This window comes from Cygnus atratus, chromosome 15 (assembly GCF_013377495.2).
Source record: "Cygnus atratus isolate AKBS03 ecotype Queensland, Australia chromosome 15, CAtr_DNAZoo_HiC_assembly, whole genome shotgun sequence".
In the NCBI taxonomy this organism is placed as follows: Eukaryota; Metazoa; Chordata; class Aves; order Anseriformes; family Anatidae; genus Cygnus; species Cygnus atratus.
Window position 1 is genome coordinate 15,250,813 of NC_066376.1, and position 16,365 is coordinate 15,267,177.

The following is a 16,365-nucleotide window of genomic DNA, read 5'->3' on the forward strand; positions in this document are numbered from 1 at the left end:
TGCACAGTCAAAGTGATGGTCTGGCATTGGCACAGGTCTGGGAAGTAGCTGGCTTCAAAAATCTTCTTTTGGTGTTTTGTTTGACATTCCTATTCCTCTTTCTCACAGAAATCAGAGACTGCTCAAGGAGCTACTAATGGTACAGTCACATTGAGAGAAGGAAGTTGTGATGGTGTTCTGTAATAAATGAATGCTTCTTTGGCTGCCTTCCCGACCACTGAAACACTTTGGGCATCTTTGTCTGCCTTTCATTTTGTGTCTTGTAGGACTCTCTCCATCATCTTTATGTCAGCATATATTCTTCATAGGCCTTTTTTTTTTTTTTTTTTTTTTGAGATTCACCAAACATTTCCCTTTAATAGTTCTCAGACTGTGTTTTTCCAGAAACTGTTGACATTTACTGGAACCAAATGGTTCTCCTGATTTTCAGTAATGCTTTCAAAGGATTTTTAGATCACTTCAAATATATTGGGAAACTTCTGCCCATCAGTCTAAACGGTGTGAAGGCACCCACAGTATGTCAATTGAGACACAATGAGGCAGAGTGCTGTTGGGAGTCTGGCAGGAGGAGTGTCTTCCTGCCACCTCAGTGTTTAACATGCCTGTGAATGGATCTACACACAATTATCCACAGTCTGTTCTTGTTCACACCGATTCCTTAAAAGTACAAACTCTCATCTCTGGATTTATAAATTTTAAAATTGTTTTTAAACATTTAAAATTGTTTTTGAAGAACACGTATTTCTAAAAGAAAATTAATTACAATTACCTGTAAAGAAGCACTTGTATTTACAGGAGTGCTGTATCGTTCAGTAGCTGTAGAAACACACAGCAGGTAAATGCACACAACATTGCTCCAAGGATCACACTGACACAACAGAATTCTGTATTGCTTCCCCCACAGTGACAGCAGATGGCAACCAGATCAATATATCCCTCCAATATTTCAATAGTAGTAACAAAACTTCTTCCCAGTCTTCAGCATGTTGGGAGTATGCAGCTCATTGCAAAAGGCCAACCAGCACCTTAAAATTTAGAATACTTTTGCCTATATGTATGAAGCATTATAAAACAGGTCAGCCCTCTAATTCTCTACCCACTTGCACAGCCACTGAAAGACCAAGAAACTAGACAGGAAGCAAACAAACCTGTACGTCAGTCCACCCATACATAGCCTTCTGGTCCTATCAGAAATGTCAGTCAACGATGTGAAATTAGATTCCCTGCACACACACTATCACTGTTCTAGAGTTCACTTACCATACTATTCTTTTGTCTGAAATCAAAGTACTCACCCTATTCTCTCTTTATGTTTATAGCCCATTCTTTCAGTTATTATGCTGGCTATACATTAGGGATGCCATGCTTACACCAGACACTCTCCATTAGGAGGGATCCAGCCTGTACACTAAATATTTAATTTGTGTTCTGAGATGCTCTGAATCTATGTATTTTCTAGTCTCCTACGGGGTTCATGGTTCACATCCATTGGATACTTTTTCCCCAGCAACAAAACCTAAAGGTAGCTAATTCCAACAGCAAATGCACGTGAACCTACATTGAAACCAAACAAAATGAAAAAAATTGCACCTTACTCTGAAGACAATGAAATTCTGGAAATATAATCTCACTCTCAGTTCAAGATATAGATCCTTTCTTAATAAAATTGTAGTTTAGATTGGAAATACTTGCTTTTGAGTATGTGCGAAAATTGAGATGAGCTTCTTTCCTCAGGAGGGAAATTCTCCAGCAGTGTCACAAGGAGTGATTGCTCTTCACATTACCGTGACATCTCTCATTATCTCAGACAAATCACTAACACAGTGGCAACTTTTGATGCAGCCTGAGATTATTCCACAGTTCTGAAGCATTCCCCATGACAAAAGGTTGTTGACACTTTGTTTGACTTGGACTGAAAGAGGGCACCAGCAAGTGGCAGAGCAAATATCTCCAGCTTTTGTCTTCAAAGAAAACTGTGCACATAAGAAAAAGGAGCAGCATCTCTATGACCACAGCCTTAGGTAACAATACCCCTGTTTTCTCTAGTACTACCTTAGTCTCAGCTGGGATTCACACACGAAGTAAACAGCAAAATGCTGATCGAGGCAGTACAGGTTCTTACCGCTTTTCACAGAGCAGGACTTTACCTTACAAAGTGATCATTGCAAATAAACAATATTGCATCATTTCAAAAGATACTTATTTTGGCATACAAAATTTAATGTGTCAATATGGAAAAGCTGCAAAGAACATCGATAAACACGTGTAGCAAAGCACATGTTATGTACGGAGCAAAGTGAAGTAGCAAGACTTTTTTCCATTATGACCTACACTTCCAGCAAGGCAATTCTGAGTGAGTAGAGCTCATTAATGCAGTTCTTCACAGGCAGAGAGACTCCAGCACTGCAGCACCAGACTGCACAAAAGCCCACATGGCCACCCTGTGGTGATATTCTGCCTTGTTTCACTCTGAGCATTAAACTCGGATGCTGGCTGTGTCAGATCCTGTCCCACAGATGTGTCTCCACATTAGCTAAATGTTCTGAATTTAGGTCTTCCATTACAGAAGTTGCAAATTCAAAAATGCAATTCAGAGAGCATGAACACCTAATCAAACATATGCTGAAATTTTCTTGGCCTCAGATACATCTTTGAAGCCTATTTCTGCATTACAGATTCCAATCCTGTTCTGCTTGTTCTTCAAATGGACAGCAGACACCACCTGGCAAAGGCACGACTGTGCACTCCCTGTACATCCAGCACCCGCCTAAGCAGGACAAAGGCCTCGTAGTGCAGCTGGCTAAGTGCTCCAGTACTCCAGAGGTGCGGAGCTACATATCAAGGCTGTGCTTTACTTTCAAAAAGCAAAACAAACAATACAGGAATATGGCAAGCATTTAGGTAGAATTTAGAACCAGCGAATCAGAGAACCGTTGGATGGTTTGTGTTGAAAGTGACCTTTAAATATCACTCAGCTCCAACCCTCCTTGCTGTGGGCAGGGACATCTCCCCCTAGATTAGGTTGCTCAACAGATTAAGCATTTACAGAAGTGTTAATAAGATAGTTTCCAGTAACTTTTTTGCTTTTACAATTTCATCCATTTTATTATTATATTTTAAATGTGTTATTTATGGTGTGTTATTGAGGGTTTGTTCGAAAAAAACTAACACCACCTCTGCTAACTGATTTTATTAAGATTCTCAGATGCTTCTGTTATTATAGGCCTTTGTCTTCGGTGAAGAGCCCCTTTTCATAGCAGGAGACTTCACGCTTCTCCTGAAAACTTCCACACCATTCAATTTTTCTCTCCCCCCTCACTGAGGTGTGGAACTGCTGGAGGAGATTGTTCGGTGTCTTCAGGAGCACAAAAGCAGTAGCAGGGAAGAAGTGGAAGATCTAACTAGCTCAATGAAGAATTTATCACAGGAGCCTTTTAGTAGAATTTATTTATAATGATTTGTATCAGCCTTTTGAACTGACTGCTGTTCACTGATTCACGAGCACTATGGACCTTTCATGTCACCTCTGGTTCCAGCGACATAAATCATTTCTAGTCTATAGACTGATTTTCCAGTATTAAAAAAGAACTATGAGCAAACTTCTATGAATACTAATAAATCCAATGTTTTTCATATCATTATATAATTGGTATCTTTTAAGTCACAGACTCCTCTAAAATGGTAACACGACTTCTGATAATAAAATGGGACCCTAGTACTGTTTTGCACGATCTAGGATAAGTCCCTAATATCTTTTCAAAACAACCAATCAGTGAAAAAACAATTTTGGCTTTTTCAGGTCAGTCAGAGGTATCATAATTTTGATGTACTGAATAGATTATGGAAACTATTCTTGTTTTTGCAGCCATTAAATCTGAAAATTGCAAAGTCAACATTGTTTCCTGTTTTCAAAATAGAAAGAACAACCTTTTAAAAGGTCTCATTACAGAATATGCTGTCAGAATTTTTCTGGGGCACTATGGCAATAACACATGCAAAGTCTAGAGAGTTAAAAAAAAGAACGGAAAAAACATCTATGGTATTAAGAAAAAAATGAAAGGTGAGAGCGGGAGAGAGAGAAATAGAGATGACCCCAAATCTGGATTTTTTTCCAGCACATGCAACTTTTAGATGCAAATGTCTATGTACAAAAACCTGTGCCTGGAATTATTAGTTAGCAGATGTGTTTCCAATACCTCCATGCTAAGTAGCGAACAATTAGTTATTCAGATCACAAACTGTTAAATATAGTTGTATACAGCCTGCAATCATCTGATCATGAAAAATTGTGGGAATAAAATGAGAGATTACATTAATCTACCTGAAAATTTCCATGCCATTGTCTTAAGTAAAAATGTGCACCAGAAATCAAGGATGTATCTGAACCTTAAACTTTTTGGGGTAATGAAGGTATTTTAATTTGTGCTTGTGAAGTGCCTGCAATGTATGTGCTATATAAATGGTTTTTTTACAATGATGCAAACAGCTGTAGAAAGCAGTAGTTTCAAGAGGGGCAAGAAAAGGAGAAATGAGCTGATAATATATGATGTGTTACATAGTGTGTAGGGAAAACCAACCAGAGAAAATTACTAAATCAAGGTAATGAAAACTATTAATTATTTGCTCTTTGGAAGGCAGCTGCTGTCAAATAATTATTTCAGTATTGTACCGACAGAGATCTTAGGAATCCGAAGGAAGAGACAACCACTGCAAGAAAGAGAATGTTGCAGGCTGCCCCAGGGAAGCTATGAGCACAGTATATCTCTCTGGTTTTGCCCATTACCTATGGATAACAGTCTACATGGCATTTGATTACATATTTAGACATCTTTAGTCATCCTCTCCAAAAGGATGTAAATTTCCAGTATTAGTGCAACATGAAAGATGCCAGTGATGTAATATACTTAGATTTCCTACCTCCCTCCCCACTGCCAAAGCCACACTCTCCTTAAAGATAACACAGGTGAGCAAAGCTTCAAAATAGACAGCAGTGAAGAGATGTGGGGGAAAAAACATTCCTAAATCAAGGTCAGCTTGAGGGGGTGAGAAAGAACAAAAAATGTTTCAAATTAGCAAAGCATTTTTACCTTCCTCAGCTTCCTGGTTTATAAATTGGATCTTCTAGATATCATGCTACAAGTAAAAAAAAATACACACTCTCTCTTCATCTGGAGTGGAAAGGAGAATAAAAAAAAAAAAAAAGGCTGGCTGTACTAGGGCCATGCATGGATACTGTAATCTTTACCAGCAATCTTTACCTTTTATTTTGCTCATCCTTTTCCACTCTGTTCTTTCTCAACACAACAGAGAACATATTTTCCAAAATTTGTACTGATTTCTTACAAAAAAAGGTACTGCAAATAACTTGCCCAAGCGATCAACCCTACTCTAATTTGTATTGAATTGAATTGATATTTTGGCAGTTATCTTTTCACAGTTTCTCTGTTCAGGAAGAATAAAATGAATTTTAGAATTACTTCACCTATTCTGCTTACAAGCATTTATGTACTTTCTCCAAAGTCAATATTGAAAGTAGCATTAGAAGATTTAGATACTGATTCCATACCTAAAGTTACATTATATTTTTTGCAACACAAATTTAGCCTAGAGTCACCCTAATATTAGAACAGGAGGTGAAGTCAGTTTCAGATACTTGAAGGAGGAAAAAAAAAAAAAAAAAAGTATGGTAAAGTTCTCCATACAATTTTAAAGTTGGAAAAGCATTATGAACATGCTTAGGAATTGAAGCCACAATGTTTTGCAAAGTTCTTTGTAAAGGAAAATCTCTGTTATTCTGACTATAGCAATAACTGTCCTATTGCTGTGCTAGTAGTCTTTATTGTTCAGACTGGTTGTTTACAAAAGTTTTATACTATCTCTAATGGCGATCCAAAACCTTTTAGTGCTGTTATAAATGGCAGTATTTGGACCTCTGCAAAATAGACCGGAGGTTTATTAGTTTGAGAGTTCTTTTTCTCTTTCCTCTTCAAAAGAGAAACAGGAAAGAACAATACAGTTGAATAAAACAACAAATGACCTAATCTGGGGTTAAAAACTTTAACAGAATTGTTCCTCTTCCTTTAACATGGTCAGCATTTTTCACAGGCATAAATCCAAATAAAAATAAAAGAAATATATAAATTATTTTTCTGAATACGAAATCCCAACCAAACCCAGCACGCAGAGACCTATTCCTTAATTCATGGTCTCACTAAGGACATTCTGAAGATGTTTTTTAGGCCGCATCATTGAATTTCTTATAGAAAGGAACAATTTTTCTCAAATTTCACATACTTTTTCACCTATCTTATTATTATTATTATTATTCCCTTTTTTCTCTAGGGATACTGTGGCATCTAAAACACAACAACTTTCTCAAAGATATCCAAAAGATCAAGCAGGGAAGTCGCTCCATTTCAGTGACAGAGACTGGGGATTTTAGGATGGTGATTTGCAGGGATTTCATCATCAGTTCCTTAAGGCTGTTGTATTCATTTTTAATTTTTGGTTTGACTTAGGAGACTTTTTTCTCCCGGCAGTGCACATGTCAGTCCCAGCAGTACTGATGTTATTGTCATGTGTTGCTCTGGTGAACTGCCTTAGTAACTTGACAGACAAACTTTTCCATATGTGGCAGAGAGAAATCCATTCAGAAAAAAATCCATCTGCTCTGTATTTTGGGGGAGATCATCAAGGCTTTATACACCAGCAGTAGGAGAGACCTTTTTTTCCCCAGGTACAACTGAGACATGTCTTCTTGTAGTATTCTTATTTGCACTAGCATTTCTCTACCTCTTTTGTTGTTGTTGTTGTTGTTTGTTTTTGTCAATTTCACTTAATTAAAAAATATTTTTAAAATGTGAAGGTAGTTAAAACTAACAACTCCATAATATTTTTTCAACATGTATATGCCTATTTACTTTCATATAAGTTTTATTTTAACCTCATTTAAATGAAGAGGACAACTGAAGGGGTAAAAAAAATCCCAATGTGAATAACAAGCACAGATTATGACCTTCTTATTTATTTATTTAATATTAACTTTTTTCCAAAGCTAGGTAGCTGTTTCTCAACATTGCAGAGAGGTGGGATTCCATGCAATTTATACACCTGTTCTGGACACAGGGACATCTTGTGGGAGTTCACATAAGTTTAAAATACTGAAGACACAATGTAGGCTTTGTGGTTAAAACATACCAGTTTCCAAAATGATCGGGCTCCTGCAATGCAGGTCACACTGTCCAGGATTGCCCTTCACTAGGATACATCAGAAAGCATCAAACAGCTCTGTGTAGCAGAGGTGTTTGCTGATCTTACTATCGCAACTGCCTCTGCAAACATAGCGAAAAGTGCAAAACTGTTGGCTAACATAATTTTGTCCAAAGTTTTGTTGTAAGGCTTTGCTAAAAAGAGGAAAAAATAGTAATTGTTTTTTCTTTAGGATATGTTATTGCTTCAATTAAAATAATAAAAGCATTTTGAAAATTCTTTACTATATTTGTCTTCTAAAAATAGAAATAGTACTCTGCTTCAGTCAAAGAGTTCATAATGGTTCAACTTGATAAACAATTGATTTTTGCTTGTTTAACTTTTCCTTTTGGAGTACCTTATTTTTATTTTTCCTATCCTGCTTCCTGGAAATTATGTACTGTTGCTTGGGATTCTGTTCTAAGAAAACCATTTCTGTTGAACACACAGAAAGACTTGGCTTTCAGTGTGACTTGGGATTTTGCTGTGGAATAGAACAACAGAACACAATTACTGCCCAGGTTCTCTTACTTTAAAAAAAAAATCAGGGAACTAAGAACAAGTATACAGTTCTTGTAAAATGCTGGCATATCAGAAGCCAAGAATTCACCTTTTATATAGTCAGTGTTGGATATATACTCTGTCAAATGTCAACTACAAGTCTGAATGATTGGATTTGTAAAGTATATTATATATATAATATAGGTGTTTGTGCCTGTGGGTATATATGTACATACAGTGTGTGTCCCTTTTTTTGTTCAGGATTAACATACTCTTGCAATTTTGCTGCTTTGAAAGAATTTGGCAACAGCTTAAAAAAGCATAATTAAATACTTAAGTAGAGAAGTAATCCGATTTTAAAGAAGTAAGGTGTAGAAAGATTTCACAGAACATAAAAAGACTATAGATATCATTAATACTAGAACATGATGGCCATATTACAATCAATATTCCTTCATTTGCTCTACTTTAAACAATATTGGTTCAAGGAGTCAATGTGGCCCACTGAATGTATGTCTCCATAACACTACATCATTTGGATTGTTGATGTAAATTATTGTTTTTTCGTTTACTATAATACACTCAATATCTGTCTTGTTCTCCCTACAATCTAGTCAGTCAGTCAGTTATTCAATATATGACTTAACAAGTATAGAAATCCACCATTCAGTGTGACCAATGAGTATGTTGAAAATCCAGCCCTCTCCACAGCTACCTATAACTGAAAAGCTTGTTCAGTTTTTACAGCCAGCCCTACTAGAAAAATAAATAGTATGAACCCTCCCTGCCCAGCAAAAGACACACAACCCAAGCCATAAAGACCTTGTGGAAACACCCAGTAAAAACAAACAAAAAAAATAATAATAATACAAGAAAGAGAGACAAGATTCCAGAAATAAGGCTATCCACTGTAGCATACCATATGCTCCAAAAAATCAATACTTGTCTCTCCGAGGACAAACAAGCTCACAAACATCTCAAACTTCCTGACTTCTTTTGTTATACCACTGACTCTAAAATCACCTTCCGTGTCACCCATTACTGTAATATAAAATAGACTGCAAAAAATAGCAGTGTATTTTTAAGACGTTCTCAGAATGACAGTTAAAAAAAAAAAAAGATAATAACCATAATACTAACCCTAATACCAATACCATACTAATATAAATATATGTCAAGAAAGGTAAAAAAAAATGAAAAATTGTGTAGTGCTCAGTGGTGCTTATCCCTTTTTTTTCTAAGATGACCTCTCAAATTCATCCAGAATTTATATGGGCTCTTTGTGTGTGTTCAACAGGAGCATAACTCAGGTTTAACTCTTACTTATGATACCCTACAAATACATACTAATCATGGAGCTCTGAACTATACAGTATTGACATATTACAGTCATCCAGCCAAGTGGTTTGCAGGACGTATTTTGACTGCTGATATGTTTCAACAAGTCTTGCAAGAAAACTTATGTAATTCTGACAGGCAAATCTCTCAATCTCTTAATAAAATGGATGAAGCTCGAGTCCTTTGGAATATGTAAATACTTTATCTTAAGCTCATCAGACACCAAAACAACAGCAGAAAAGGAACCACAGGTTTTCTAAATGGCATTCCATCAATAGCAGAGACAAGAGAAATAATTAAAAGCTTTTTTACTATTTCTTAAGGAAGTTTAAACAAACAACAAAAAAAACAAAACACAAAACACCTGAGTTGACTTGTATCATCATTATGTTTCAACGCAAAGTGCTGCAAATGTTCTTTATTCTCATGATCAAAGGACCGTATTATTAGCAGTTAGTATTTTAAGAGGATAACAGCACAGTGAAAGGGTATGTCACTTTAAACATGAATCATAACAGACTTCAGTACCCAGTCATTCTTATTTTTTTGATAGTGACCATGGTTATTAAACAACAAACTGGAGTTCTGTCTTATCTTAAGGAAGCTACTATTTTGGGGAAAGCTCTTAAAAAATTATAACAAAAAACACCAGCAAGTAGTTGTGCTACATTAGCAAAATATGACTGAAATTGTATTTTATCTCAGTGGCCTTGTTCTGCCTGCAATAATTCCAAATTAGATGAAAATTTAAATGAGATCACACCCCTACAATCAACCCCCCCCCCCAAAAAAAAAAAAAGTTTGGTGGACAATTTACAAACCTTTTATTCTTCTTTATACTTCTTTAGATCTTTATTTTATTTTTTTTTTTGTACCTAAAATATCTCATGTTACTCTTTATGGAACCACTGGGAATGCAGGCCATAAGATGGTGAGTAAGACTACTCAAATTTCATTCTATTTCAATGTAATACAGACCAGGAACCAGAAATAAAATCACTTATTAATCTCACCTACCTGTATTTTACCATACACCTACATGGATGATGACATATATAGCTCACTGCAAGAATCTCTGTAGAAGTTACAGGATCATTTTAAGTCACTTGCCTAGCATGTCTGATGCAGCATAAGCTATGTGAATTTTAACAAAAGGATGGCTAATAAACACACATCAGATTAATCCACCTCTATCCTAGCATATTCTAGCTTTTCCTCTTTTAGTCCTTTTCCCTTTAAGAGAGAAATGTATAAGATTGGGTAGTTCCAGATTACTCTTCCAGGTAAAATGTACACATTGTTTGTGAATGCATATCAAGAGATTACCAGAATGAAAAGAAAATACACAAGATTGTTGTTAATGATCAGAACTAGTTGCCCAGTTTGCAGAAATGCTACGAATTACTCCATTGCTTTCTGATAACAAGACAAGACAGCATTGACTCATAGAACAGGTTTAAATACCTGCTCTTTTCACTTATTCAGTGTGGGATAAGGTAGAAAACACTGATCCTCTTGTCTTCTTCAGTTGTTTTGTTTCCCCTCAGCTCAAACTGATTTAAAAAAATAGCATCTGTCACTGACTCATGGTTTACCTTCCTTAGTAAATCAGAGGAATATTATACACAAATATCATCAAAGAATGTTAATACCAAAATGATGAGCTTCAAAAAGTTTCTTTGCAAAGTTCTTGCTAAAGAAAGATGAATTAAGGCACTGAATGAAGACAAAAAGAAAGCTCATCATTGTAGGATTATGGTTATTTAAACCATAAATCCATAAATGGATTTTCTTTTGGTTTCCCTCTTTCCATCTACCTGGCAAATTTAAATACTTAATACATTTTTGGCTACATGTCACAGCTTATTTCCTTTATGGCATTAAAGACAAGACAAAAATTCCTTTTATCTCCTTGAAAATCAGAGTAGTAGTAGTAGGGCCCTGTCCTTCACATATTCCAGAGCAGAGTAGGAACTCAGGCAGTGTATAATGCATCCTGATAATAAGCGTATGTGGAAGAAGCTGTTAATTAGAGTAACAACTAGGTCACTTGAAATTTCAGATCAGGGAAGTTAATCACACCATTTACTGTTAGACCTCATTAGTATTCACAGGAACATTTATAAACCCCCTTAACATTAGAGCTTAAAAGTGTTCTATGCCCACCGCAGAGTATTCATCAAGTATTGCTGCAGCAGGACCAAATGCATTACTTTATATACAAAAATCAAGCATGCAAATACAGATACAGAAGTTCAATTTAAACAATTATATTAAGTTGATAATGCAAAATAATTTCATAGTTGAAAGGAAGGTTGGTTAAAACTCAGCAAGGCTTAAATTAGTCTATAAATTTAAATAATGTCCTTATGTAATAATAAAAATTATAATCCCAAGTTATAGTCAATACAATACAGAAGGTTCGGTAAAAGCAGAAGATAGATTTCTGGAAGCTGTCACCATGTTTTTTTGTGCCTTTATGAACTACAGCTTATTTCCACCTACGGCTGGCATCCTAGTTTTCTTCACAGCCTTGAATAAGATATATTGTTCATGTTTCAAAAAGTCTGGTTCTAGCCCTAGTTATGACAACAAAAGCATTTTTAAATTATTTTGAACAAGGTGTGAGGTCTGTGTCTTTAGAGGTCATTTATAATGCATCAGAATGACAATTACATTAAGCTCCACACAGCAACTCATAAAAAAGTAAGTGGCAGTAGGGAAGAGTCAGAGAAGAGAATAGGGTATGTCTGTCCAAGAAGGGATTTATAAATCAGGATTGGAGAACAGAAAACAGAACCAGGATGACTAAACAGTATCATTACTTTCTTTAAAAGTCATATTGACAAACAGCAGGGGAGTTGGAGAGAATGATACCGAGGGGCCAAATTCCCTTTAGAGACACATTTATTAGTTTTTAGTACAACTTGATTTAAATGAAGCCAGAAGAGAAAGCAAAAAGAAAAGAAATTACAGAATGATATAAAAAAGATTTATGAACATTGAAGGCATTACACAGTAAATCAAATCATTTCCAAGGGAAGGGAAAACTTCAAAAATGGCAGAAATGCTTTCTAAAATTTTGTTTTAAATCAGGTGAAGATATGCCAAAGTCAGCACGTTATATATCCAAACTGAAAAAAAAAAGAAAAAGCAAAAACGAACAAATAAAAAACCCCAGCTGTGTTACTGATAAAATTCCTATAGCTTTCCACTGCAGTCAACGTACAGATTTTATAAATTCTCGTTTAAACCATTCAGATATAAACCTTAAAGCCTAGCTGGGAATGGTGGCAGGTTGGCAAGGTAAATAAGTTACCTGCTTATGGTCTATGCCATTTTCAAAGCTTGAGAGAAAAAAAGGGTTAAAGTAACATACTTGCTGAATTATCAGAATTGCCATTCACTTATAATATAATATATAATGGTGAGAGACTCCAATACGAGTAATAGTTTCATTATGGTAAACGCTTTATTCCAGAACAGTGAGTCTCTGCTTTGCCTTTAGAATTTAGAAGCCAATGAAACAAGTAAGAGGTGAGAAACGTTATGTGAGTAAACGATTATGGTAACACTTGGATATTTCTCTCTATAACCACACAATATCTAATTATTTATTTGCACTATTTTGCTTTAGCCAACACTTTCCTAAAGTGCCTTCCTTTTGGACCTTCTTCTGTGGACTTAGGAATGACCAGGGAGTCACAAAAGGAGAGTGTCAGAGATGCTGTCATCCTTGATGTAGCAAGGAAGAAGGTGCAAGATATCTAGGTAATCTAGTTTTACCTCAGTTTACAAACACGGATGTTGGCATTTTGTTGTTTTAACCCTGTTCTCTTGTTATATTCCAATTCTTTCAGTCAGACTGAAACAGTATTTTGTTGTGAAGAGACTGCCTCTCATCCACAAACCCCAGGTCACAAATGCCAAAAGAAAATGCTGCAGGCCTGAAAAATCTAACTCAGACAATTACACATTTCCTTAACGTTTCTTTGATAGCACTGCCTACTTGGGAAACAAGCCTTGAACTGAGAGGATGGTCAAGTGACAGCTCGAGAGTGCCAAATACGCAGAACCTGGCACCGGAGGGCTATTCTCAGCACGACTGAAGAAGGGCCGAGGTGCCAGCACTGAACTATCACCAACACAGGCCCTGCCCACAGAGCATACTGGAATTTCACTGGGACCTTTTGTAGATGAGCTGCTGTTAACTAGAAGTTTGGGTGTCTGAAAACCATGCAGTGAAAGGAACAGCTCTACCATGTTTGGCCCTGTAATTGCTGCTCCTGCTATTGTGTGAGGCCTCTTGGAGGCCATGCTTTTTTATGCTGCGGCCACAACCCCTGGCACTGTGGGGTGGTGTGCTGCTTTCACTGCTTTCCAGCCTCAGCAAGAGTTGGTGTCTTCCACACTAACTGTATTTCATGTAATACATGAGCTGATTGTTAGTAATGTGTAACACTGGAATAGAAAGATACATTAAACTCTTACTGCATCACGTTTTATTCATTAATTAGAAAAAGCACATATTTACTTGGAACAAAGAGTTGGAAGCCTTCTCCCATTATTTTTCCAAGTGCTTTTCTTCTTCATTGAAAGAAGAAAACTTAATAAAAACAAATTAAAACATTCTTTGCTCTTGTGGCACCACTACCTCAAGAAAAGACTGTCCTTCAGGTACTACAGCAATATCCTTACTTTGACAGCTGCTCTGTTGAGACATGACTATTGATAAAAGAAAGCCTCCTCACTCCAGCTTCACTAGAATAGCAATTCAGTCACAGATCAGCAAGAAAGAAATCAAGAACAGTACGTGATGCATCATTCTTGCATAACTTGTTTACCAAAAATCATATTGAAAATATGGTGAAGACCAGGTGAAGCATTACGTATGTTGATGAAGTGAATATAGTGAACTAGAGTACACTTATTATACTTGCAGGTCATGAAGGCATTGCTGATGCTTAGTAAATTGCAAACAAGAAAATTTACCATTTCTCTTTCCAAAAATATTTTTTTTAGCACAAACACTTAAAATATACTTCCTTCTGGCCTGCCACTCCCTCTCAAATTGAACATGGGATTTCAAGAAAATACCCATCATATAAATATAGCTCAACTAAGCAATTCCTAGATGACCCAACTAAGCAATTCCTAGATGACCCAAAAGCACTTTTTTTTTCCTCCAAAAAACTCTTATGTCTTTCCAAACAAACATTAGAATCAATCAGTTGCACAAGTAAACTCATCTGCAGAGATACATAGCATATTTGAAATTTAAATGGAGCAGGGTCTGAAGCCTCCTTAGTCACTGTGATTTAGGAAAGGGGGAAAACAAAGTAAAGATCCACAAGCTGGATTCAGGAACTCCATCTGGTTTACAGCTTATATGCAACCAATACACACACTAAGATACTCCAGTTCCCTAATATTCTTAGAATTAATTTCTATCTGAAAGCATGAGTACTTAAGCCAAAGGACAGAGTCTACTTGTTTGGAACAGTCTTGTAGTGGAGGAAGTCTGAGGAATATGGTAACCTTTAGATCTACTTACTATCAAATCTAATTAAACTATTGAAGAACAACCTGTATCTATTGCAACTCTTTTATATTGAGATATTTACAATATTCACCATCAGGCAAGAATAAGCTGATTAACTATGTTCATCTCTTAAATTATAATAATAAAGAAGCAGTCCATCTCATGGTCAATAGCAGAAACTAGATTCTGCTTAATGTTTTAAATTAAAAGAACATTTTGGAAATCATTGCACTTACCCTTTGTTGTTCTCTTTCACAACTCATCTGTTGCTTTGAACTCTAAAAGAGGGAAGAAGATAAAAAAACAACTTTGAAAGCATAGTATTCTTGCAGCAACAAAGCTGCTGGGTCTACACAGCTGACATGAATAAATGCTAGAAACACAGACATGACTCTTAACACAATATATAATTGTGGATCTGGATAGAATCATTACTGCAGAAAAAGCATTATTTTTTTCACTTACTATTTTAATTTACAAAGGTCAAAAGTAAATTAACACCAGAACCCACCACAAGTCTGAAATACAAATGTTTTTGAAGCTTAAATACATTAACACTTGTAAAGGTCTCATTGAGAGTTCAGCTCAGTGAGAAGCTTTCCTTTTTTTCCCCTGTTTTATAATAAGTCTTTGTTATATTTCTGAATATCCCCCTACTAAGATACCATGACATGTTCACAGCACACCTTAAGATATAAGGATATAAAAGTTTCAAGAACAGATTAAATGAGTTCCTGTGACAACACCTAGTTCTAATCTGGTACAAAAATAACTGTAGAAGATTTGATTCCAACACTGCTGTCTTTATGTGCTGCTAGGTCTACAAGAAACACTCTCAGAGAGGGAGAGTTGGTTGCTGAGCAAGACCTCGCTACCAATTAACAGCAGATACGAGGCATCTGTTTGCGAGGTGACCACTCTGCCAAAAGAAAGACGCTCCTCTAGAAAAGAGCACTTCGGCAGCACTGAAGTAGCCAGTTCCTAGCTTTCTTCCCAGCTCCCTGACTTCTAAAGCAATCTGCCATGGCAACCTCTTGGGCAAAACTTCACGGGGCTTGCTCAAAAAGGCTTTCGGTTGTTGAGCTGCCAATCTGGTGAGAGGCTTTTGTTTGTTTGTTGTTGTTAAAATCATTTTGGAATACATTAATCATTGTTACTGTTATTAACTTTGGAAATGTAATCACTGTCATTTCTGTAACTAATATACGCAGCAAACATAACTCACAAAACAAGAAATTAGATGCTATATTTTTCTCTGGATATTTTCAGAGGTTCAGAGTACACTTTCTACTACTTTTCAGTTACAGAAGTTAAAACATGAAACTACACCCATTTGTATGAGATATTTTTTACACTGTCATGATGGCAAAAAGGGGGATTTCTCAGGCAAAGTACAGTTACTTACAAAAGAATAAAACTGCCAGCCACTTTTTTCAACAAAGAAAAATGAGTCCTGGTAAATAAATTACAAGGTAAACGTTCTCTCTATATAGCAGAAGTATTTCAATGAAGTCCCTGTACCAAACCACAAATGTAACAGGAACAAATGTGCTTTTGGTATGTTTTCTATAGTACTCTAGAAGGGGAAAAAGAGATAAAGGAAATCAGCATAGGTCTATTTACAACCTTTCCCTAAAGAATAAAATTAAGTACAGCTTAAGTGTCCTGCAGACTAATGATTCCATTTTTCAAAGTTCATTCCTTCACACTCTTTATAAATTACTTTAAAATTATAT

The 16,365-nt window shown here is 36.0% G+C and overlaps 1 protein-coding gene across 1 annotated transcript in view; it reads right to left on the reverse strand.

Annotated features, from left to right (window-relative positions):
* The window catches only part of RBFOX1 (RNA binding fox-1 homolog 1), an 869,105-nt gene that overhangs the window by 396,413 nt on the left and 456,327 nt on the right, over positions 1-16,365 (reverse strand). Inside the window, exon 4 of the mRNA XM_050713747.1 lies at positions 14,866-14,907. Within this exon, the coding sequence (XP_050569704.1) occupies positions 14,866-14,907 (42 nt within the window). The remainder of the gene's footprint in view (positions 1-14,865; positions 14,908-16,365) is intronic.